The sequence below is a fragment of the Perca fluviatilis genome, chromosome 11 (assembly GCF_010015445.1).
Source record: "Perca fluviatilis chromosome 11, GENO_Pfluv_1.0, whole genome shotgun sequence".
NCBI lineage: Eukaryota > Metazoa > Chordata > Actinopteri > Perciformes > Percidae > Perca > Perca fluviatilis.
This window is the reverse complement of record NC_053122.1, coordinates 19,048,784-19,074,411: the sequence shown is the minus strand read 5'-3', so window position 1 is coordinate 19,074,411 and position 25,628 is coordinate 19,048,784. Positions and strand designations below refer to the sequence as shown.

The following is a 25,628-nucleotide window of genomic DNA, read 5'->3' as shown; positions in this document are numbered from 1 at the left end:
ATAAACGTGCATTTATTTTTATTGTTTTCACGTACTGTATCCAAGTTGAGAGATGACAAAGCTTTGGTCCTCCACATTGCGGATGCTGACTAGGTCCCCTCCTTCATTACGACACTCTCTTTGAGCATCAGACCATGTTTTCTGAGTACGATTGAGGTGGAAGCAGTGGCCGTTGTAGGGAATCCAAGGTCTTGAACAAAATGCTGTCTCAACAGCTGATCAAGAAAAGAACAGAGAAATATTATGACTGAGTGTCAGATGTACAATATAGCTATATTGTTCTGAGTGGATGCGTGGAATATACTGTAATAGATCTTTGTCTTTACCTTGTGTAGGCAGTACTTCGGCCGCTTTACTGTAGCAGATGTACCCGAGTTTTTTGCTGCACGTTGAACTTTGCCAAGAGTACTGTACAGCAGGATCAACAATTGCACAGTTTTGTCCCGGATCAGGAAGTGGATGTCCTAAAACAAGATGATGGTTATATTTGACATGTTGGTTTTGCAAACAGCCTCATGTCAGCTCTCAGATTTCTTGCAGTTTTATAGTGTTGCACACACACATTTCAGTTTCTGTATGTATCTAACAGTGTTGGTCATCTTACTTTAAAAAAGTAATTAGTTACAGTTACAAATTACTTCTCCCAAAAAGTAATTGAGTTAGTAACTCAGTTACCACATTGTAAAAGTAATTAGTTACTCAGCAAAGTAACTGAAGTTATTTTTTTGTTCTATAACGCTATTATGTTCTATAACATCTTTAACGTCAAAGATGTTGCTGACCCGAAAAATCGAGCGTTGCTTGTTTGGCTCTGTCTCCTTCGCTGGAGCTCACGCTAGCTGCATTTGGGCTTGGGGTTGGGTTAGCAGCAGCAACAAGTGTCGTGTTAGCATCATGTGTTGATGTGAGGGGCTTCATAAGATTTGAGTTGCTTGAGGCAGACGTGGAAGTCTTTTTTCCTGGGCATAGTGTGCATGTTACATAAACATTCTTGCATTTAATTTCAATGAGCGATTAGTAGTGCCGGTACCTCCAGTTCGAGAACGCTACCTTTGAATTTCCCTGGCTCGTTGCCATTGTCGCTGTCTTGTGTTTAGTGGTAGTCAGAGCGTGCAGTGAGACCAGCGTGAGCAGGGCATCCGCCCACCCAGCCAATCATCATCGCATTTGCAACGGTGTCATCATCCAGACCCCTGTTCTCTCCAGGCAGCTGGTGTGCAGCCAACTAGCGCTTCATTCAACCAAATTGTAGTAACGCACCTCTTTACATTCTCAGTAACGATAATGGCGTTGCAACGATGGGAAAAGTAATTAATTAGATTACTCCGTTACTGAAAAAATAACGCCGTTAGTAACGCCGTTATACTTAAACGACGTTACTCCCAACACTGGTATCTAACTATAAATTGTGTGTGTCCCCGCATGCACAGTACAGCAGCAGGGGCGGGGAGTTGCTAGATCCCTACAAGGCTCATTGATAACTGTTCACCGGCTACTGGTGTGCCAAAACCTGATCATCTGCCAAAAACTGATTGCTTTCTACCCTACATGCAATTGATGAAATAGTGGGGCGCGCGGAATCTCTAGATGAGCCGCAGCCTAGCTGCGCTGCAATATGTGAAACAGGGTGGGGCTCTCCAGCACGTTGTTTTGTTGCTGGCTGTTGCGTGCATTTCTCCTTTCATTCTGTGCGCCGCTCAGCCGGGACTGTAGTGTGGGCTGTAGTGGGGCTGCACCTGTGAGGTTGAGGTTTTTTTCTGTATTAACATTTGCCTGATGAACAGGAACTGACTGGCCTGTGAGGTTTACTACATTTGGTCTTCCATGATGAAGCAGCGAATACATACGCCATCGTAATAGCAATGCGCCAAGGTACAAACACGCCTGACTTTTAAAGGGAATGTTAGATGACGCTCTGATTGGTTTATTGCATGCTACGCCCAAAACACACCTATGATTAATTAACACACTAAGTCCAACCTTTTTGAACCATGCGCCTGGCGCAGGGACCCTTTTTTCCGCTGTTAAACTAGCAAAAAAGGATTTGTACAAGCCCTAAACGCACCTGTGCCAGGCGCTTCACGTCGTGCGCTTAATCGTTAAAATAGGGCCCATAGTGTCACATTTCTTGCAGCAACTTCTGTACGGATTCATCTCACTGAAAACACAGGATAGCGCCAGAACCATGACGACGTCAGATTTTATTCAATAAGTTTCATTCTATTTATTCAAACTTGTATTCCATATATTCCGACTTTGAGTCCATATATTCAAGTTTTATTCCATATATTATATTATTATTCCAAACCACACATATTGAAGTGAAGGCAAAAGCTACCTGCAGTGCACAACTTTTTAAAGTGGTTGCCGGCTTGGCAACCAGGCATCAGCTTTTTGTTGCCGAAAATGATAATACGGTTGCCATGTTTTAAACTGCCTATATTTGGAGCAACATTTAGTCCCGTCTGTGTTGTTTTTCCGACAACAGCAGCGACCAGTGCTAGTTTGTGTCTTTTAGCTCATAGCTTTAGTGGCAGACTGTTGTATGTCCATCTGTTGGAATCCTCTACAGTGAAATACAATCACACAGTTCATCCTTTAACTGTCCTCATTTCAACCGTGTTTAATCCAGTTACTACTGTAGCTAACGGTAGGCTAACGTTACCTGCTGTGTAACGGGTTATTAGTGTTTACTAGCGTGACATGCTTCTGTTACCTTTAACATCTGTTTCGGAGTATCAGAGAGCAGCGCAGACATTTAGGTGGCACCGGCGTTGCACCGGTGCCTTATTATCACCGGATTTTAACAAAAAACACAAATATTGAACAGGTGGTTGCCAAAGGGGGCAACCAGAGGCCACGAAACAGTTGCCAATTGACTCAGTCTGGTTGCCAAGGGGCAACCGGGCAACTGGGCAACCCTTACTGTCAAACCCTGTACCTGAGTCCCATTTCAGATAGCGGAAAGGCCTCCCATTAGACCATTTCCAGCCATGTTCTGGATCCAGGATTAGCCCCGTCCAAAGCTTATTGCCCCCTGTACCTAGCAGTGCTGTTGGGGACATAGGAAACAAAAATGACAAAATAATGAGTCTTTCCCTTCTGTCATGCATTTAAAAATGTATGCAAAATAACCTTTTTCATTCAGTACTATTATAAATCTAATCCATTAATGGAAAAACAAATGGCACATTATTGTATGTGCCCAGATGCATGCTCTTGTATAGAGTCACTGTTACCTTACCTGTGACGTAAGCCTGCTGGTGAGGATCGGTGATACTAAGCAGGGAGGACCCCTGCTGTTTACAGCTGGCTTCAGCCTGGGGCCAAGTCAGAGCTGCCTGTGTGTTGAGCTGGTAATACGCTCCTGTTGTTGGGTGTATAGTCCAGCCTTCTTTTGCTATGAATATATAAAATATGGATAGGTTATGTTTGCTACAAAGTATAAAACTTTCTCCCTATAACCTAACATTGTTTTGTTTTCATTAAATGAACAGGGGCTGACTTAAATGTAAACTAGTGGTAGTAGGCCCTAAATGAAATGATGCCTGTAGGTGATGTGAAAAATAATTACACCTCCTGACAGTGTAAAAAAATAGCACCTTTTAGGGCAGACCTTAACTCCTCTCCCTTGAAGACTAATATGTCTCAGTGAATGTGCAGTGGCTCTGTGGTCGGAATGTTCATTGGGTGGGAGAGAACAGCAGCACGGTCGACCAGTCATCAGCCAGACAAATGTGCGTACCAAATAAATGTTTTTGTTCACTTTCACAGTTCGGTGGACTCTGTGCAGGTTTGAAGTTGCAACATTGTTGCATTTTTCATTTTGTTTGGTTAGCTTTAACTGCACTTTGTCAAATGCATATGGACTGCATTGTAAATGGACTGCATGTACATAGCGCTTTTCTAGTCTTGACTACTTAAATCGCTTTTACATAGTACAGCACCATTCATACACTGGTGGCCGAGGCTGCCATACTGTACAAGGCGCCACCTGCTCCTCAGGTAAACATGGACACACCAATGACGTAGGGGAAAAGATACAGCATAGTATCAAAATATTTTCCTTGGCACAGTGGTACTGTATCGATACACAGGCGCCAAGTATCAATCTATTGCACATGAGATTTAACTTTTTGGTACTAGAATAATAAAAGCAATTGATTTTTTCACTCCACTAGATGGTGCAGTTGAGTTTTTTTGTCAAACAGAAATTTATCTTTTTAGATAAAACAGATTTTGACAAGGTTTTCCTTAGGGTACATCCTTTAAAGTTGGAAGAAGGTAATAAATTGCAATATATCGCAGAATATCGCAATATGTTTAAAATCGCAATAATACTGTATAGTGACATAAGTATCGTGATAATATTGTATCAGGGGGCCACTGGTGAGTCCCACCCCTAATACTTAAAGCATTGTCTACGGTCATGGCTACAACTTTGTTTTGTCTTGTTCCTCTGGTCGTCTACCACAAGCTCATTGGTTTTGCTGAAATTGAAATTCAGGTATTTGTCGTCACCATGTGAAGAAGCTCTCTATCAATCCTCTATACTCCTCTTTAAAAATAGTCTCTAAGTGAAGACAGCATGTTTCTCACTGGAAATTATTCACTGGAATCATTCACTTAGATTCTGCCAAAAAAATACACGTAATACACTTTATTAAATTCCTTCAAAGTATTCACTACATATATTATAAATCTGGACAGACATGGATTATTCAAGTGTCTGGATCCTCTCTATTCATGGCACTTCAGTTCCACAGTCTACACAAAAGCCTTCATAAAATGTTTTTAAAATGAGAGGTATAATAAGATGCATATTGAGATGATAACAGCTGGTTATCTCAAAAAATGGCTAATAATGATAGTCATACAGTAAGGCTAGTTAGTTTAAATTTAGCTTGACTTCATTTTTTTTTTTACTTTCATTTAAAAAAATATTTCATACTGTGTAGTTACGTTGACAATACTGGCTCCTGAAAGATTTCATGACCGACTTTTGACGTACAGTACTCACAAGTTACTGGGCAGTAGCCCCAGCGTTCACTTTGATATTTAGTTTCAACGGCACACCAAAGCTTCTGTCCGACCGTAGTGCAGTTTGAGTACCATTTGTCTTCGTACTGGAAGGGAAACATGCACGGGAGTCCAGCAGCATTTCCACCAATGGCAAAAAATTCTAAGAGGTAATAAGAACAAAACAAAGATTAGTTCCAGAACATCTGTGGTCTGCAGTGTTGTACAACATATGATAAACAACTTCTTCAAAACATGATGCTAAATTCTTTTTTATATGCCGAATAGAATTCTGAGATTATGTCAGTTCAATCTTTACCACATTTTGAATGAAGTACTTAAAGCTATAGTGCATAGTTTGTCACCCCCATGAGGAATTCTTAGTAATGACAGCACCACTGTTTTTGCATCCACATGATACAAGCCTTCCGTGATCGCGCTTTACCACCACCCCTCCTCCACACAGTTTCTAGTAGCCAAGGAGGACATAAAGGATTACAAAATCATTGATGTACTCTTCAGAAGAGGTAATTATCTTCACTCAAGTTTCTGTGCGCTAAAGTCGCCGGACGTCACCAGTTTCTGAACATAGCCATACTGAGAAATACAGACAGAGTTTTGTGAAGCTGATGGGCTTAATTAGATTTGTATCAACTAATCTGGCAATGGCTTGAATGTAACGGACGTTCATTAATATAAAAAAAGTTATGCACTAAAGCTTTAATAAGTAAATAGCAATGCATGGGTAGGTGTTTACCAGTTTGACCTCCTGTTGCATAAAGTGAACATGTAAATGTAATGTTTAACATAACCTCATCATCTCTCTAAAAACATAATCTCTAAAACTGCTGTCTTCATCATTAGATTTTATACTTGAAATTCTATGAAAATGGTTGTGATTTAGTGTTTAATAAAACAGTTTTATACTGTACCTCTGTATGTTCTTGCACAAGCACCGCTGGAGGTCCCTGAGATTGTGAGGTGGTTATTGGGTCCTATTGTTTTGGAGAGAACTGCTGTGTTATCTGCAGTGAGCTCAATGTAAAGCTCTTGGTCTTTGAGGGCGAGCACTGTTCCATTCTTGCATTCCCACTTTTGGAGGTCGCTGTTTTCATCACAATCGTAGAGGCTTATTTCACTTCCCACACTTTTCCCTTGGACGCCCAGGCACTTTATCCTTTGTTGAACAAGAAGTCGGTCACCAGTTGTCCAGCGTAGGTCATTGCAGTTGGTATTTGTTTTAACCAAACAAAAACCAGTGTCCTTGTTGGTTAGTTGAAATGGTGAATCTGTATCGAAAGAATTACACACTCTTCAATGTTTATTACAGAAGAATTTAGAAAATCCTTTGAACAACTGTTTGCATAGTCCATCACTGGGGTTGTTTTTAGTTGTCAATTAAATTTAATATTATTTGGACAATATAACTGAGAGGTATTCACAGAATAAACTGAATTTTTGTAAGCAAACAATGTTACAACCATCCCATGTCTGCAAAATACAAATGAAAAAACTTAAAATTGCAATCACTTTGATTTTAAACTGGATCAAATTTAAAAGAATGTATTAACCCAGGTGACATGCACTGACATATGGTAAAGGCCCAAACAGTCTCACATAAAGAGTATAGTGCACATCTACACAATCAAAAAAAAGTTTGAATACTGTACCATCTGAAGCCAAACATTGTAATGTTTGAATGAAAAGCACAAAGGCTGTACAAGTTATCTTCATGGTGTGTTCTTCTGAGATGTCTCACAGCTGAAGACTTTATCCATGCATTTCTCGCAGAGGATTTAAGAGTTGTGCGAATGATTGTCAAAAGTCAATCTTAATTGTACTGACCCATCCTATCTCGTCAACATTTTCTTTCCGACTTATACCAGTTTTTTAAAAAACGGAACCAAAATTCTGATGTCGGTACATTTGGCTGTTTCATTGTAATACACTTTCCCAGAACACACTACTACGTGGATGCGTCATTTGCCGTTGCATAATAAACGGACAATGTGGGAAACAAGAAGTTCTTGTAAGTGAGCTTTAAAATGACGGCCAGTCTACGCACGTACCATACAAGTCAACCAGATCAAAACATTTCTAATTTTTTTATTAGTTGTCGTTTATCTTATTCATTACAAGACTTTAAGGTAACCACCACTTATTCAATTTATTAATCATCTATACAATTATTCCTGACTTTATTTAACATTTATGACTACAACGAACAAGACTATGATTTTGACACAATATTTAAAGACAAAAAAAAGCAGATGTGATACAAATTGCGGTTGGAGCAGCCAAGCATGATTCACACAGATTCTAGACAACATTGACGTTGGCCGTTTGAAATTCTTGTCCATTTCAACTTGATTGGAGAAAGTATTGTGTAATATTCACAACAAGGAAGCTTTCATAATGCTGACTTTGGTTGTCGGGGTGAACAAATTTCCCTGGTTTTCCTCTAGGATTGTTTTTTGTGAGTTTTATTTTGCGCTGCTTACACGAGAAAGCCTTTTAGACACATTCTGTATTTGCACGCATTTGTAGATGTTGAATTACGTTAAAATGCTTTGGGGCTTCTTGCCTCCCCTCCTTCCCTCTCCTGTCCTACTCTGGCTCTTTCCATACTTTCCTGTCTCACCTGTACTGCCTGTCGGCCTGTCTAATAGGTAATGGAAAGCATTAGGTAAAGTGCTTGATTAGAGGGAAATTTTGCTGATTTTCAAACGACTGTGTCACTGCAGCGCGGGCCGTACATGCAGATGAATGGCACCCTGTCTCCCTCCATGCCACAGCGCACGGAGCTCCCCTGCTCATCCTCGTCCACCGGATGACGCCAATCGTGTCAATTAGCGTCATCCCGCTGACTTTTACGGGCCTCCCTTCCTCTTTGATTTCATCCAACTAACCTCAGCTTCATCATGTCCATCATCAGCCATCATATAATAAGGGGGAAACAATTCTGGGTTTTATTAAATCAACTATAAGAACACTAGAGGACACTGAGGTAGATTAACTTTATATATTAACTTCACAGTAACTAAGTAAAGAGGACCAGTCTACACATTTCTGACAATGACTTTGTCCATTCGTAAACTTACAAATTGAAGACAAATGGTCCACCAAAATCAAAGACTAATTCAATTATGATGTCACATTCTCCCTGACCAAGGCAAAACTTTTCTGACTGACTACTTTTGGACTGGTGTTTCATTGCCCAACCCTGTCTCCTAACAATGAATTTGAAATGCTACTAATTTGTAACAGCAAATACAGAGCTTAAAATTAAAAGTTTGAATACTAAATACTAAAAAAAGTTAAAATTTAAACTGGTTTAAATTAACCCAGGTGACATGCACTGACATATGGTAAAGGCCCTCACATAAAAAGTATAGTGCACATATACAATCTAAAAACCCCCTCAAAATTAAAAGTTTGAATACTGTACCATCTGAAGCCAAACATTGTAATGTTTGAATGAAAAGCCAAAGGCTGTACACGTTATCTTCATGGTGTGTTCTTCTGAGATGTCTCACAGCTGAAGACTTTATCCATGCATTTCTCGCAGAGGATTTAAGAGTTGTGTGAATGATTGTCAAAAGTCAATCATCATTGTACTGACCCATCCTATCTCGTCAACATAATTTGTAACCGCAAATACTGAGTTTAAGGGCTCACTGAGCTTGGACATAGATTTCCAAGACCTTTCAGTCACATATCATCCAATTGTAAATCTTTGGCACTTTAAGGTATATTTTTATTTTTAGCTTAGCTTTTGTATTTTTTATATCTATAACCAGACATGCCCAATCGTGTCTGTATCCTTTTGTCTGGCTGATGGGCTATTAACACTTCATCCCTCTCCATTTTAGCACTGCTGTACATAGCAGCAAGGACACACACACACACACCATACACAGCCAGATAGTCTATATCAAATATCCTACACAAAACTAGTGTATACTTAGTGTAAATGTGCTATTTAGCTATCTATTTGTAGAAAAAAATATTTTCAAGCTTCCACCAGATGCAGTAATAGTCCGGTGACGGTCATTTGCGCTTTGTGTCATTTAGTTTAGTATACACAAAGTCTTTGAGGTCATTGTGAGAAAAAGAAATAGTTTTTAATGAAAAATACACAATCTATTTGTTTCTATATGATGCTGTTCTATCTAAATTGTAAGCAGCGTAAAACAAATGAAACCTTGTAATTAAATTCAGCTATTTCATTTAGGCAAGTAACTATATAAACTAAATGGTAAATGCAGTCACAATACAAATAACTGTCACGGGTGACCAGGAGACAGACTGGAGTAGTGAAGCAGATCTTTATTTGACAATGATCCAACAACGAGCAGGAAGCAACAGGCAGGAAATCTGGTAGCTGGGTAGGCAGGTTTCAGAGCAGTAGCAGACTACAGGATACAAAGTACAGGTAAGGCAAACTTGGAATGACTAGGCTTAACGTGAGTGGTCAAAGCATCGTGTGGAAACGAGACTAGACAAGGAGTGTGTGTGGTTGTGCTGCTTATGTAGGTGGTGGTTGATTAGCTGCAGGTGGTGAACTGAGGATGAGGCTTGATGAGGTGCAGGTGTGTGTAATTAGGACTGAGGGGACTGGGAGCGTCTGATCTGCGTGAGTGACGAGGAGTATGAATCAGTGGGAGGAGTGTGTGCGGGAGAATGAGAGAGAGTGAGTGCTGGTGACAGTGAATGGGGAAACAAACAGACAGTCAATGAACACCAACTAAAAGTCCAAGATACCCTGACAATAACATTATCACATTTTGTCTAACAACAGAATGACAATAAGTCCCCCTTAGCATTTATATTTGTCTCTCCATCTCTCCAATGTGCACTGCGTCTTTTTAGTTCAACAGCCAACACACAACTGGCCATCTAATCGCACACATCCACACCAACCCATAAAATAATACAATTTAGAAATGTAGAAAAGGGTTTTGTTCAAATGAGTCACATAAATAACATTCCTGATATTGTTGGAACCCAACTTATATAGTCAGACAAAAAGTTTGATTAGTTTTGCTTTTATTTCAGATATTTTACACTTACACTGTAAACCCGAACGTTCAAAGTAATTAAATAGATTAAGTAGTGTATACTCAAAGTTTTAGAACAAGTTCTACTAACTTAATTTTGTCAAGTTGGTGTAACATGTTCTTCCTTTTTGAGTATTGTTAACTAATAATTTTTGATTAAATGGAACTATTTTGTGTATAAGTAAGCATAACTTAAAAACATAACTTAAGTACAATGTAATAGAATTGAGTAATAACATACTAAGAATGATAAAGTCCTGTTATTTCTATTGTTTAAAATAGGGATGATTTAAAAATAAACTGAATTTATATAGCACATGTTAAAATACAATAAAATCTCAAAGTGCTTTACCAAATAAGTAAAATCGATCATAATAAATAAATTGCAATAGCAAATGTTCTGAAATGCATTAGACATTAGTGGAGGACAAAATGTATTTATTTTATTTATTTTTTGCTTCATCAGTTTAATGTAGCCTATATATTCTTTTTATTTTTATTTAAGCAGCTGCAGGGATAATTTTGTATGGCGAGTTAATCTCTGATTCAACCTGCGAAGCAGAAGGTGGCGCTAATTTGCACACTACACTGATTCCTTACCGCTCTTTGGAAAAACACAGAAGAAGAAAAGTTTAAACAACGCAGCAAGGCGGGAAGCAGCAGACAGTAGGGTTGCAGAAACTACCTACGCAGCAGCAATCAGGCTCACTGGACTTACTGTAAGTTTTGAATGTTAATATTCATTCGCTTTTACTTCTTTTATACATTTTTTATGTGTTTGTCTCAGAGAGCGTAGACCTTCTCCAAGCCCCCGCCCTTCACTGGCTTATCACGGGAGTCTTGTAGGGATTGGCAACTTGTCAGATATAGGTTAGCTGCTAAAGAGCTAGCTAGCCACTTAGCGACCCACATTAACGTTACCAGAGACTATTTAGAAGGACTTTGACGTTACGCACTCCAGCAGCACAACTAGCGACCTAGCTACCACTAACCGACTCCCTGAAGAATTTGACGACGGATGAATCTAGTAATCACACGCTCATTCCCCGCTTAAAGGTGGTGTTAGAAAATTAGTTGTTAGTAGAAGCACTAACAGACACCTGGTATGTTAGTAGAAGCACTAACGGACACTTCATATGCGATAGTTAGTTTTTTGTTGATGGAAACTTTCAATAGTGCACAAAAGAGCATAAACGCCTCAAACTGAGTTCCTACACTGCAAGTCTGCGCTCTCTGTGTAGCTTCTAGGGACGCTAGTTTTAAATTCTGTGTGAGCAGACTGTCTAAGACACGGAGATTGCTGTTAACAGAACGAGTCAACTGCCCGTGCCTGCCTACTTGTGTTGCCTCGGTTTTAAAACAAACGACCCTGCTGGAGGCAAGCTGCTTTTTGACAAAGATGAATAAAGTAAAACCCTTAATAGTAAAGCTTTGGTTTGTAGAAATGGTATTATTGTTGATTGACCATGCACTAAGGTTCAAGTGTGGCTGCTTTTCTTTACAGTAATGTTAATTTTGCTTGATGGCTTTAGTAACTTGACACTTATGGGGATTAAATGAAAAGATCATTAACAGGGAACATTTATAAATGGAAGTATTTATAATTTGACACTCTTTGAATGCTTTTAATTGTTCAGTTTCAGATCAGTTTATGCCTTTGCATCTTGCTGTTTCAGTTTCAAGAAGTTAAGGAAGATAACTGGAGATGTGATAACGATACCAGGTAATCCAATGAATGTGAATTCTTCTATCACCCCCACCTCCCCCCTCTTAAATACCAATAACTTGAATTGTTTTTTTTTTCTCAGACAAGGTTTTAGTGTGGTAACCCCCAAATCACGCCACCCCACATACACACATCATTGTTTTTTCTACTTGCCTGTTTGATCAAAATAGTGTTTTGCTGTATTTAAGTCAACAATTAATGAATGTGTTCTGTTCACGAATACTACTAATCATATTTTACTTAACTTTGTATTTGTTTGCAAAATTTTTTTGAAGAAGACTGAGAAGAAACTGCCCCTCATTAGAAAGATGATGGAGACCACATTTCCCCCACCGACGCAGACCATAGTGATGTCCTGCCCACCAGTGAACGACCTCATGGACCTCTGGCCTGCTCTCAAAATAGAGTCTGAGGTAATATGGATCAGCTCTTTTTTTTAAAGTGAAAATTGTGATTCTTACTCATTTGGCTGATATTTTTGCTTTATTAATGTGTGCAAGATTCTTCAAATTGAATTGAAATTGAGTTTTTTTTAATAAGTGTTGTTGCTGTATTCTCCTCTGGCTGTTATTTCTATGTAGTTGTATGCAGAGTTCCAGCGGATTACAAATCAGAACCTGCCCAACACGTGCTATGCTGAGCTTGACCGCTATCTTCCTCGACTGATGACCTTATTCAGACGGAAGGCATCAAAAACTGGGAAGACAGCAGATGCTCTGGCTGAAATTTTAAAAACCAACGATGAACAGGTAAATAGATTTTTACACATTTCATAGGTTGAACCAGTAGAACATTGAACAGGTTCAATGATTGAAATGAGCTTTTGACTTTTGCAATTAGTCCACTTTGTTTGCCATTTGTCTGATTGCATTAAAGATGTTAACAGGTTATTTGTGGACATATGTTCTGTTTGGACTGTTTAAAATCAGCTTTATGTAAACTCTTCAGTATATGCAATTCTGTTTTTATCTGAATAGGAAATCCATGACATACACACCCAAGCGCACTACTGTTCTCCACGTCCTTCCTGTGTATCTGCGCGAGGACGTCTCTGGATGTTTAAGAACCTGCACAGTGAGTCTCCTTAAGTCACTAACAGATTCTGCTGTGTATTATCTAACCCGTAAATACTAACATTTTATTCAATGTTATGTAAAACATTTTCTTGTAAATGTCCTTGGTTTCAGTCAGCACTTAGATTCTCTGGTATTTTGGCTGATTCATGTGTGCAGAACATGGATCTTATGTTTTTCAATTCTTACAATGAGACCCAGGTCTCTTTTGTAAAGGGGTATTGGATTTCAATGGGACTTGGTTAAGGAAAGACAAATTATGTCATCTGTTCTGTTCCATGTGTTAGTTTGTGATTAGTATCTCTTTTTTCATTCATTCAGGATGAGTCTGATGAGCCAGAGCTTGATGGTGTTGCAGTGGGCCTCATTACTTTCATCGGTGACCATGACGCAAGTCCAGTTCACTACCACCCTGTGAGAATCACTGTCGTCATTGAAAGTGATGCCGGTGGTCAGCCTTCCCAGACTTGGCGATGCCTTCCTGGTAATCTGTGGAGTGATCTATGCACTGCACCTCAGCTATCCCAAAGCACTGACCAACAATTTTGAATTCACTCAAAATATTTAACTTGGTCTAGAAAGTGGTAAACTATCCCCGAGGTTGCAGACCCTCAAGAATGAATTAATGATGTAGAAACTCATCTGAAAAAAGGCTGCAGGGTAAAGCATTATAAAAGGCTAGTTCAAAGTTATCTCCTTTTGTCTAAATAATGCCTCAAAAGTTACTGCACTACTGCAGGTGTTCAGCCAATAGGCCCAAACTACACAATATGCCTTTGTTCTCATTAATATAATGCAAAAGTAACGCTAATGTTTTGTATGTTTTAATGTTTTTTAACCATTGTGGGCTGCGCAAGATGACTCACATTTCACTGTGCATTTGATATGGTTTGTAAAACATTTACATTTTAGAGTTTTAAGTGAAAATGTTCTTAAACTCTATAGAATTTTTGAAATTTCATCCAAATTGCTGCCCTGTCGCCTTACTGAGGAATTAGCAAGGAAGCCAAAAGCAGTGTTTTTTCTTTTTTATAGCTGTAACAAACGATAATTTAATTTTGGTATTATTGTTTTTGATTACTCCGATTATTTTCCTGACTATCTGATTAGTTGTCTGGTCAATATCAGAAATGTGTGATAAATATTTATTTCCTAGGGCCTTAAAGAAACATGCCTACCGTATTTTTTCCGGACTATAAGTCCCTCGAGTTATAAGTCGCATCAGTCAAAAATCGTCATGAAGAGGAAAAAACATATATATGCGCACCGGACTATATGTCGCATTTATTTAGAAATGTATTTCACAAAATCCAAAACTACACAATAGCACCCAGAACAACAGGCTGAATACGGTAGGTGTCCGGTATGTTAACGTAACACATTAACAGTTATTAAACTATACAATAGCACACAGAACAACTACCGAGTGGCGGACGTAGCGAGCTAACTGCACCGTTGACAAGCCTCTCCCAGCAGCACGTTGTTCAAGCACCCATATGTGACTCGTTCCTCCAGCTCTGGCCATCTTGCTTTCAGCCCGCGATTAGCCGATTAGCTTTCTTTGTTTTCTTCATTGCATAAGAGTCACCTTTTCGCCAGTCCCTCACAAGTTTCTCCCTTGTTTCAAACTTTCTTTCTGCTGCTCGATTACCGTTTTCGGCTGCATATTTTACTACCTGCAGTTTATCTCTTTTCTCTTTCTCAGTTGTCTTTAGGAGCAGCATTCTAGTTGTCACAAGCATAGACCCCTCTTGCGGCTGTAGATGGTAATGTGTTCAGTATGAATTAACATTTAAAAACATGTTAAATTATATATATTTTGATATACAAGTCGCACAAGTCACGAGGACCAGCCAAAGTAGGAAAAAACCCCCTTTTGTGGGGAAAAAAAGGGTACTTATTGGGATTTATTCACAGTATCCCGCAGAGTTAGATAAGTCCATACACAGCGCTTCTCATCTCTGTGCGTGTTGTATCTCTGTCTGACGCACCCATGCCTAGCTTAGCACAGATCCTGGAGGTATCTGGCTCCATCTATGCTCCTAATAAGTGACAAAATAACGCCAACATTTTCCTATTTACATGTTGTGATTTGTACAACATGTGCTAAGCTAGGCTAGCAGTGGGTGCGTCAGACAGATGTTACAACACACACTGAGATGAGAAGGGTATTTATGGACTTCTCTAACTCTGGAGGATACGGTGAATAAGACAAAGTCCCATTAAGTCGGCGTGTTAGTTTAAGTGACCAGGAACACATTTGGAAGGATAGGATCAGAGAATTTTGAGTTTTTCTTCTTAAAAATCTCTCAAATTTATTTATTTATTTAATATACAATTAAAGTATATAAGTATATTTTAAAATTATTTTTTATTTTAATTTATAAATGTTTTTCTATTTCATTTTAACATGTAACTGTTCAAAAGCAGACGTTCACGACTTTTAGATATATTAAGTTAGTTAAACTTAATGTAAGTGAGGCAATCGGTTGCCTAAAAATTTTTAAGTTTTGAATCACATGTTTTTAAGTAAACAAACTCAACATATTTGATGTTCTGGTAACTTTTTCGGGTTTACAGTGTATAAAAGGGTAAATACTGTGGTGGGCATACATACTTTAGTGTGATTATAAGTGAATGTGAGTGAATATTTGTGTGCAAATGTCCTCATTGGCCCATACTCTTAACCCTCAGCTTACTTGCGTGCATGGTCATAAGGTAGAGAAAGTGTTTGATTAAAGAAGCCAGTTGATGTTGAAATACTACCTTAAGCACACTTATCTGGATACTCAATGATAATTGTTTCTGTACCATAAATGTTTTTTACATTGTGTTGTTGAATTAATTAGTATCGGGTAGAGATGCACCGATTGACCGGCCGGTGACCGGAATTGGCCGATTTTCACGTGACCGGCCATGACCGGCATATGTCAGTCTGACATATGCCGATTTTAAGCCGGTCAAATGCACTCAGGCGCCGCATGATTAACATCGTGCAACACTGATCTCAGGCGAATGGTCAGCCGCTCTCTCTCTCTCCTCTGAGGCTGAACAACTGGAACATGAAAACCGCACTCACGTGGGTCCAGTGAAATTTGACAGCTACAGTTTATCGGAAAATAGCACTGGGCACCCTGACTTCAGGGCTTAAAGTATTCCGGCACCGTGCCTGATCTCCGGCGTGCGGCCGTGAGAAAAAATAAATAAAAAGAACTTGCATGCGGTTTAATATTTTTGAGTCACTTGATTTCACATACCAATCATATAAGAGCCACGCAGCTCTAACTAACACAGGGTTGAAAGTAATCGGGCTTGGTGCTGGATTTCTAGCATATGACTATTTTAGAAAAATAAATAAATTAAAAAGTCCACATGGAATTTGTTTCGATGCGCTGTTAGAAGGACTTTAACTGTTTTGCCAGTCAAATTAACTTGATGAGTGCATATTGAAATATTACACTGTTGGCAAAAAATGCATCTCAAAATGCATCAGATTGATGCTTTTAAAATATGGAATATTTAAAATTTTCTTCCGGGGGAGCATCCCCCCGGAGCCCCCTTGAGAGGTAATATCCTTCTCACCTTTTTCACCCCTGACCCGTTTTCATGCCTGAGTTATTTAAACATAAGAGCCTTGTCCTGGAGTTTATGAAAAGCTAAACAATGCAAAGTTCTGATTGTGATGTGTTAGGACTTAACCCCCCACCCCCCTCCAAAAAAGTTTCAGGCTCAGGATTTTTTTTTCACTTTAAGCCCTGTGACTTTGATTAATTTACTGTTTATCAGACCCCAGCTGAGACAAGAAGCTAACGTTAGCGAACGCTGCGGTCCCTCTGACACCCCCGCTGCAATCAGGTAACGTTACTGTTGACGTTCAAACAGGCCTGCGTGTGTTTTGAGAAATATCTTTATACTTTATTTGTTGTTTTTATATAACTATAACTATATATATATATATATATATATATATATATATATATATATATATATATATATATATATATATATACAGTGCCTTGCAAAAGTATTCGGGCCGCCCCCTTGAACGTTTCGACCTTTTGCCACATTTCAGGCCTCAAACATAAAGATATAAAACTGTAATTTTTGTAAAGAATCAACAACAAGTGGGTCCCAATTATGAAGTGGAACGAAATTCATTGGCTATTTCAAACTTTTTAACAAATAAAAACTGTGAAAAGTGGGGTGCAAAATTATTCAGCCCCTTTACTTTCAGTGCAGCACAAACTCTCCACAAGTTCAGTGAGGATGTCTGAATGATCAGTTGATGCTAAAATGACTTAATGATGATAAATAGAATCCAGCTGTGTGTAATCAAGTCTCCGTATAAATGCATCTGTTCTGTGATAGTCTCAGAGGTCCGTTTAAAGCGCAGAGAGCATCATGAAGAACAAGGAACACACCAGGCAGGTCCGAGATACTGTTGTGGAGAAGTTTAAAGCCGGATTTGGATACAAAAAGATTTCCCAAGCTTTAAACATCCCAAGGAGCACTGTGCAAGCGATAATATTGAAATGGAAGGAGTATCAGACCACTACAAATCTACGAAGACCCGGCCGTCCCTCTAAACTTTCAGCTCATACAATGAGAAGACTGATCAGAGATGCAGCCAAGAGGCCCATGATCACTCTGGATGAACTGCAGAGATCTACAGCTGAGGTGGGAGACTCTGTCCATAGGACAACAATCAGTCGTATACTGCACAAATCTGGCCTTTATGGAAGAGTGGCAAGAAGAAAGCCATTTCTTAAAGATATCCATAAAAAGTGTCGTTTAAAGTTTGCCAAAAGCCACCTGGGAGACACACCAAACATGTGGAAGAAGGTGCTGTGGTCAGATGAAACCAAAAATCGAACTTTTGGCAACAATGCAAAACGTTATGTTGGCGTAAAAGCAACACAGCTCATCACCCTGAACACACCATCCCCACTGTCAAACATGGTGGTGGCAGCATCATGGTTTGGGTCTGTTTTTCTTCAGCAGGGACAGGGAAGATGGTTAAAATTGATGGGAAGATGGATGGAGCCAAATACAGGACCATTCTGGAAGAAAACCTGATGGAGTCTGCAAAAGACCTGAGACTGGAACGGAGAGTTTGTCTTCCAACAAGACAATGATCCAAAACATAAAGCAAAATCTACAATGGAATGGTTCACAAATAAACATATCCAGGTGTTAGAATGGCCAAGTCAAAGTCCAGACCTGAATCCAATCGAGAATCTGTGGAAAGAACTGAAAACTGCTGTTCACAAACGCTCTCCATCCAACCTCACTGAGCTCGAGCTGTTTTGCAAGGAGGAATGGGCAAAGATTTCCAGTCTCTCGATGTGCAAAACTGATAGAGACATACCCCAAGCGACTTACAGCTGTAATCGCGCAAAAGGTGGCGCCCTAAAGTATTAACTTAAGGGGGCTGAATAATTTTGCACGCCCAATATTTCAGTTTTTATTTGTTTAAAAGGTTTGAAATATCCAATAAATTTCGTTCCACTTCATGATTGTGTCCCACTTGTTGTTGATTCTTCACAAAAAATTACAGTTTTATATCTTTATGTTTGAGGCCTGAAATGTGGCAAAAGGTCGAAAAGTTCAAGGGGGCCGAATACTTTCGCAAGGCACTGTATATATATATATATATATATATATATATATATATATATATATATATATATATATATATATATTAGTGTGCTATTGGATGTGAGAAGAAGGAAATGGTTCTAACATTGCACTTTAGATGTGTGTGAATGTCCCACACCAGGAGTCATTTATATAGTTCTGTTTTGTAGTGATCGATTATCTATTCAAGAAATTTTCTACTAAAGAAAATATAGAAAATAAATATTTGTGTGTGCTGGAAAGTGGTTAGAAAATATGAAATCGGAATCGGCTAAAATCGGTATCGGCAGTTCAAACTCAATGAAAAATCGGAATCGGCCTAAAAGTTGAAATCTGTGCATCTCTAGTATTGGGTTATAGAAAGTATGATGTGGTCGATGGTCCAAATTGATGTCCCTTTTTGAAAAGAAAGTTACATTCAAAGAGGAAGTGGATTCTTTGAAACTGAGAAGTAAGCTGAGAGCACACTAGTGTTGAGTAAGAGGTCAAAAAGTATACCGAGATGTGCTAGTACAAATTGCTTAGTTGACAAAACAATTGGGCAACATCAAATTTAAATGGAAGGTTTGGTAATCTCTGGTGAATCATTAAATCATTCTCTACCATTTCCTCTAAAGAGTCTTTGGCCTCCTCCAAATACATATCTTGCCACTTTTGTCCAAACTGAATGATATAAGTATTATGCTTGAATGTAGCAGTGTTTCCCACAGATTAGAAAGCAATTTGTGGCGGAGGGGGTCGCCCCATGTCACCGGGGGGTAAAAGGATACCACTTTACTTGAGGTTTAATAATCTATCCATTACAGTGTCTTAATGGTGTCATGACAGCAAGTCTTATCCTTCATGATATCTTAATGACAAATAAAAATGGTACCACTTTACTTGAGGTCAAAATATGTATTAGTTACACTGTCATAATGTTGTCATGACAGCAGGTCTTATCCATGATATCTTAATGACAACACTTTACTTGAGGTCTAAGAATCTATCCATTACACGGTCTTAATAGTGTCATGACCCATGACACACAGTTTTGTGACATACCCTGTCACACATCTATCTGACCAAGTGCTAGAATTGGTCTCTAACCTTGCACATCTAATTATAATAATCATTATGTCAACATGTCATGCATACAAAAAGGTGGATTTTCTGTTTGTCAAGTAGTCATTACAAAGACATTCCAAACAAATTTAATGTCAACTTGTCATGACCAAGACCACTTCTGGTAACGTCACTTTGATTAATGTCAACTGTCATAATCAAGACACCCCAAACAATGTCAACTTGTCATGACAAAAACCGAATGACATTTAATGACAGAAGTCATAAACGTTTATGACTTGTTCATGAGGTTTATGACATGTTCATGACAGTGTCATGTCATAGTTATGACAGTGTTGTGTCACGATTTATGTTGGTACTATCAAATAAAGTGTTACCAAAAAAAGTTAAGTTGCTCCTCACTTCAGCTTTGCACAAGAAAATGGATAGTCCATTACGGCCCTATGGGGGATTTGTTTTGTGTGTCCAATTATAGGGCCTTATGCAGAAAACACGGACAGAATCGCACATGAAAATGGAATTCTGTTATACACGCGGAATTGCACGGAATTTGCATATATTTTGTTGACATATTAAATAAACAATTTATTTTTCTCATTTTTCAGTTTAAAACAACAAGCGGAGAAAGGTCTCAACAACAAGCAGAGACAGGTCTCTACCTAAACCGTGGCCAAATGGCACAGCCTGTTGCCTATTAACCATACGTCATCACGTCACAACATCACGGTTGTTGCGAGGGAAAAAATGTCGAAGCGAGTGCCGCCTCCCGATAAGACAACGGTGGCAAAAGAATTTAGGAAACTCTGAATTAACTGCTAAATACCGGGCTGAACAATACCCCAACGACTACTATGAATCTGGACGACGACTGTTTTGTAAGTTTTGTCAACATACTGTTGACTGGACCCGCAAAAGACACCTGTAACGACCATTTGAAATCAAATGTTCATCTCAAGAACAAAGCTAAATCTACAGCGGGAAAATCCCTCCAGGTTACCATTGAGACGACTAAATCAATAGATGCAAGGCGTGAGTTTGTGGAAGATTTTGTTGCAATGTGTGCTGAGGCTGACATACCGCTAGAGAAAATGAAGAGAATACGTCCGTTTCTTGTTAAACATTGCAAGCAGGGAGGCGCGCTTCCAGAAAACGCCAGCAGCCTCAGGCAGACCTGCCTGCCGCGGGTCTTTGACCAGCACATGCAAAAAGTGCTGCAAGAGATCCATGGAAAGAAAATCTTCGTTGTTGTCGAAGAAACCTCTGACAACCGAGATCGCAGTGTCCTCAACATTGTTATAGGTGAGCATCCAATTAGCTTTTATTTAGGTAATTTTGAATGTGCTTTGCTGAATATATTAAGTTTAAATAAAAAAGCTGAATTGTGAGTTTGTGTCACAGAGTTTTTAAAGGTCAATATTGCTTAGAAGAGAAAAGAAAACAAGCAAATCCGAAACTGCTAAAAATAAATCCGAAAACACGGAATAAAAAAAAAAAAATTAAACAGAATTTGAAAAAAAATAAAACGGATTTCATAGGGCCCTACGATTGTTATGAATTTTTTTCTACAGGTAACTTTTAATACAATACACGGTAGGGAGGGCAAAGACATTTCTCCGTTTTCAGCTGGACATATTAACGTTACAGCTGCTGTTTTGTAGCCTAAAACAGAGCAGTTTATATCGGTAGAGAGAGCAACAAGTTAGCAGACTGCCGAGTTGCCCTCTCTGCTCTCTGTCTGCTCAGCTGCTAGGCCGCTGTGATGCAAAGCGTCTGCCCTCGGCATCCTCGTTTTAACTTGCGCTACTCTTGTAAGGGGTTGCGGTTAATCGCCATACTGTGGTGATACGTTGCTTCTTCACCGCAGTACAATACAAACTACAGGGTCAAAGTCCTAGTATCATGTAACCAGGGTGGGAAATTAACTTTTTTGCAGCCACAGTGGCTGGTGGATACCCAATTTTACCAGCCACAAATATCTTTTACCAGCCACTTTTTCCGGAATTCAAATTTATAAAAAGTGCACTAGCGTATTTTGAATTTCTTGAATTTGAATATTTGAAAATATTTTTTATTATTAATACATATTTTATTAATATAGGCAAATAAAACCTGATGTGAAAAAAATGCCTGCGAGACCATGGTAAAATTGTGTTTGGTCAATCGTAATCTACAGTAATTTGCCACATTTTTTTTAACCGATAATTTTTGTTGGGTCTGTACCTCAACTCAGCTACATGGTGTCACGGACTAGCGCTGAAAACTACTCGACAAAAGTCTGGAGTTGACGGAAATATGCGTGGTCAAAGCCCCGGCTGTGAATGGTTTCATTTCCTCTAAGTTCTTCACAATAAAAGTCCTCAGTTATTTTGGTATTTTAATGTTTTTATTATGAAGCAGCAAAATCCGGAAATGTTGTGGATTCATTAGCAGTAAAATAACGCAACTCCTATAAGCATTGTGCATTGTTACTTAGCAACAGCATTCTTTGACAAAAGCTGTCCAATCGGTTACAAGGAATGTTTTACAATCTAATTTCCCACCCTGCATGTAACTGTAAGCAGGATGAAAAGCAGTAAATAATGATAGTCATTTTTGGTATACTTTGTTTATTGTTAGCCAGATTACAACTCTTGACTTTACACAGCAGCTGATCTGTAACAATTATTAAAATACATAATTTTATTACAGTTTATAACAGTTATAATGAAGTACAAAATGTGTATGGAATTCTTCCCAGTCCCTTAGTCATTACAAAGATATGATTTAATATGATTTCAAACTATCACTCCAAATAAAGACATCCTACAGTCTAAATAGATTTGGCCATTATAGCCACTCATTGCCAAGTCCTCTCATCTCAGAACAGAATGTGAAATCATTGGCCATGCAAAAGAGAAGCCACTAACCATGAGCCCTCGATAAGAGTATGTGTACCATTAGATTCTGATTCTGTTCATTTTTGTGTTATAAGGGGCTCAGGGCTCTTTTCCTCTACGTTCTCTACATGATCATTGGTGTCAACCACATTAGGCTGTGACCACTCATTGCTGAAGACTGGGTTGTCAAAGGTGGTTAACGTGTCATTGACGGGTAAGCGACGATTGAACTTCTTGGAGAGGAATAAGGCAATGACCACCCCAATGGCAATCCCAGTAATGACCACCACAATTGCCAAAGGTCTGTGGCCACGTTGACCAAGATCAACTACTGCAAGATTGAAAAAGTAGATTATCAGCCAAATGAATTTTGTCGCAATTTTCTGTAAAAGAAAAAAGGTAAAGAGGTGTTACCTACCAGCAGCTGGTGATGTTGGAAGTGTTGGTGGTAATACTAGAGAGAAAGAAGGGAAATGTGATAATGACTGTTTTTTCGGTGTATAGCGTCATTTTGGAAGACAACGAACACGGCATTTCTGAAGCCTCATGACTGTATTTCGTAAACATGTATTTTTGTCCTGTGTGAACTTCGCTGCATTTGTGTGTGCATTCTTTGAGACCCCCATGCCATGGCTCAATTCCCAAATGCATTTTTTTTTAACAGGGATCTGTAGCCAGTCAGATGGCTGCTTACCTTTCAGCCAATCATGTAAGTGCAGCTTGTGTGCATTCATTAATATTGAGACTAATCCGACTTCATAGTAGTCTGCCATGTCTATCTGCCAAGTCACCGCTAGAGTAATGGCTTAATCTGACACAGAGAAGCGAGCTTGTGACCGGAAGGCTGTGGTTTAATCCCCAGAACAGCAGGATAAATCTGGGTGGGGAAAGCTTGCCCCTCCCTCATTACCACCTCTGAGGTGCCCTTGAGCAACGCCCTCAACCCCAGCTGCTCCAGTGGAGTTGCTCAGTGGCCAGCAGATCAGACTGTGGTTGTACTGAACAGCTCCAGGTGGGAATATGTAAATGTGATTGGGGCATTTTTGAAAAATGGTCTCAGTGAAACGCCCCCCTGAATAAATTCTAATTGAGTATATATATAAAGGATTATGTAATGCATGTGCAGGTTAATTTACCCCCATAAAGGTGAATTTCCAAAAAATAATTCTCAGCAGGCAATTTATTTATTCAATTCACAACTTTAAAGTGTATTTGTCTTTAATGGCGAGGTAGCTTACAACAAGACTAGTTACCTCAAAACAGTGGCATATGTAATAACACTCCGCTCCAACTCCTCCTTAACACAACAAAAGAACACATTTTTACCTTTGGCTGTTTTGCAAATGTATGGTCTAGAATACTGCCGATGGCCTGCACTCCACTTCCCAGTTGAAGTGCTAATCCCTCCGTAGCTGCGATCACCAGGTTGACCTTCAGCCCAGTTAGTGTAGTCCATGACCGTTTTGTCCAACCACAACCATTCCCCTGGAGATACATACCGGTAGATTTAAAAAATATATTTTTCAGTGTCATTTAATGCTCATATTTTAGTCTGCAGAAAACAATAGCCAAACAATAAAAATAAATGATGAGAAACAATAGGCTACTTTTTTCATTAGTTTTTCACCAATCATAGGTTTTCTTTTATAAAGTCTTTTCTTTCTGTGGAGATGAATATTACTTTTCATGAAAGAACCGACATATGTGACTGTACCTTTGTGAGTTTGAAACAGGCCAATCCAGAATGAGGTGTGGCTGTCTTTAAAGATGTTTGCATTGCTTTGAATGAATTCTTGCTCAAAGGGATCTTCAATACTGGCTAGTGATCCACCTTCACAAAACAAAGGAGAAGTCCTTACTGAGAGCTACTTGCATCTTAGTGCCTAAAAATATCTTGGACCATTCACAAAAGGACTTACCATGTCTTACACAGCTAGTAGATGCATCTGCCCACTCTTTTTCTTCTGTGAAAAATATGTAACAGTAACCTTTAAATGGTAGCCAGAAGTAATGCTGGTCTGTATTTGATGAATCTGGATCTTCAGGGCAAACTCCTGGAAAACCACTTGACTCTGTTGGTGGCAAATCTGTGATTGAGAGAGACGGTGATGATACTGGGATTAACTAATTTGATCTTTTCATAGTTTACTCAAATTAAGTCCAGTGCCTTGAAATAGGCACTTAATGTATTTAACAATATTTTATAAAAGAACACTTTGTAACATCTAAAAGCATACAAAGGTAAAAGTGTACAATCCATATAATTTACACTTCTGATCAGTGATTAAAATATTATAAATAATTAAAATAATGTTCCAAACTGATAAGCATATGAGGTCTTTTGACCTTTACAGGTTAATACCTAAAATATCAGACATGTTGGCCTTTATAGATGAGTTGCAGTAAGGAGGAACATTACTCTACTTTGACGTACCTGTAGACCTCATACAAACACTGTTCATGGTCCGATTGCAGTCAGCAGTCTTCCATTTTCCATCCAGATCTACGTAGACACAAGGTCGGTCACCGCTTGGTTCATTTTTACCCCAGTGAGAAAAGCTCATGTGCCAGCCATCAGTAAATGTGAAGTACCCATTTGTCTGAAAGGAAAAATTGATCAGACTCCATTCAGCTTTATTATTATGTTTCTTTTTGAAAAATAATCTGCAATCTCTGTTTTTTACAGCAATGAATGATTGAAAGAGCATTTTAGCCGCATTAGTAGTGTTTCTGTATAAATTGAAATCTCAGTCAGTCCATCACTATGGTCCAGACTGAAATATCGCAACAACTACTGGACGGATTTCCATACAATTTTTGTACAACCATCCATGGTCCCCAGAGGATTAATTCTGACTGATCCCCTGACTTTTCGTCTCGTGCCACCATGATTGACATTTGTGGTATTGAGTGAAATGGCTCAACAACTGTTACTGTACATAGATTGCCATTTAATTAAATACAGATAGTCATGTAAGATGAATTGTATGAAACACACTATAATGCAAATACAAATAGTTTTTCCTTTTCTCGAAAATAAAAGATAACATTTCTTTAGTTAAATATCTACCCTGTAACAAGTCTGTGTAGACAGAAGTGACAGACCTTCTTGTTGGAATTTAGACAGTAGTAAGTAGTTGCAAGCAGAGGTTAATAATGTTACTTTTCTGTG

At 38.8% G+C, this 25,628-nt stretch overlaps 2 protein-coding genes and 2 long non-coding RNA genes across 6 annotated transcripts in view; 2 read left to right on the top strand and 2 right to left on the bottom strand.

Moving 5' to 3' along the window:
* LOC120568752 (macrophage mannose receptor 1-like) overlaps positions 1–6,962 on the bottom strand; it is a 36,992-nt gene extending 30,030 nt beyond the window's left edge. Inside the window, exons 1-7 of one of the 2 annotated variants that reach the window (XM_039816438.1) lie at positions 6,690–6,962; positions 5,952–6,308; positions 5,021–5,182; positions 3,245–3,400; positions 2,942–3,052; positions 327–464; positions 36–215 (exon numbers count right to left, since the gene is read on the bottom strand). In XM_039816438.1, coding sequence (XP_039672372.1) covers positions 36–215; positions 327–464; positions 2,942–3,052; positions 3,245–3,400; positions 5,021–5,182; positions 5,952–6,308; positions 6,690–6,753 — 1,168 coding nt within the window. In that variant the 5' untranslated portion in view covers positions 6,754–6,962. The remainder of the gene's footprint in view (positions 1–35; positions 216–326; positions 465–2,941; positions 3,053–3,244; positions 3,401–5,020; positions 5,183–5,951; positions 6,309–6,689) is intronic. The other variant, XM_039816439.1, reaches the window with a different exon arrangement.
* The window catches only part of LOC120568774, a 69,674-nt gene that overhangs the window by 40,937 nt on the left and 3,109 nt on the right, over positions 1–25,628 (top strand). The window lies entirely within an intron of this gene.
* Positions 10,721–12,135, top strand: LOC120568773. The gene is made up of 3 exons (XR_005640778.1): positions 10,721–10,798; positions 11,756–11,802; positions 12,081–12,135. It is a non-coding gene; the product is annotated as an uncharacterized LOC120568773 (long non-coding RNA).
* LOC120568770 (macrophage mannose receptor 1-like) overlaps positions 22,170–25,628 on the bottom strand; it is a 35,204-nt gene continuing 31,745 nt past the window's right edge. Inside the window, exons 27-32 of the mRNA XM_039816472.1 lie at positions 24,891–25,056; positions 24,376–24,543; positions 24,171–24,287; positions 23,783–23,941; positions 22,875–22,910; positions 22,170–22,787 (exon numbers count right to left, since the gene is read on the bottom strand). Coding sequence (XP_039672406.1) covers positions 22,534–22,787; positions 22,875–22,910; positions 23,783–23,941; positions 24,171–24,287; positions 24,376–24,543; positions 24,891–25,056 — 900 coding nt within the window. The 3' untranslated portion in view covers positions 22,170–22,533. The remainder of the gene's footprint in view (positions 22,788–22,874; positions 22,911–23,782; positions 23,942–24,170; positions 24,288–24,375; positions 24,544–24,890; positions 25,057–25,628) is intronic.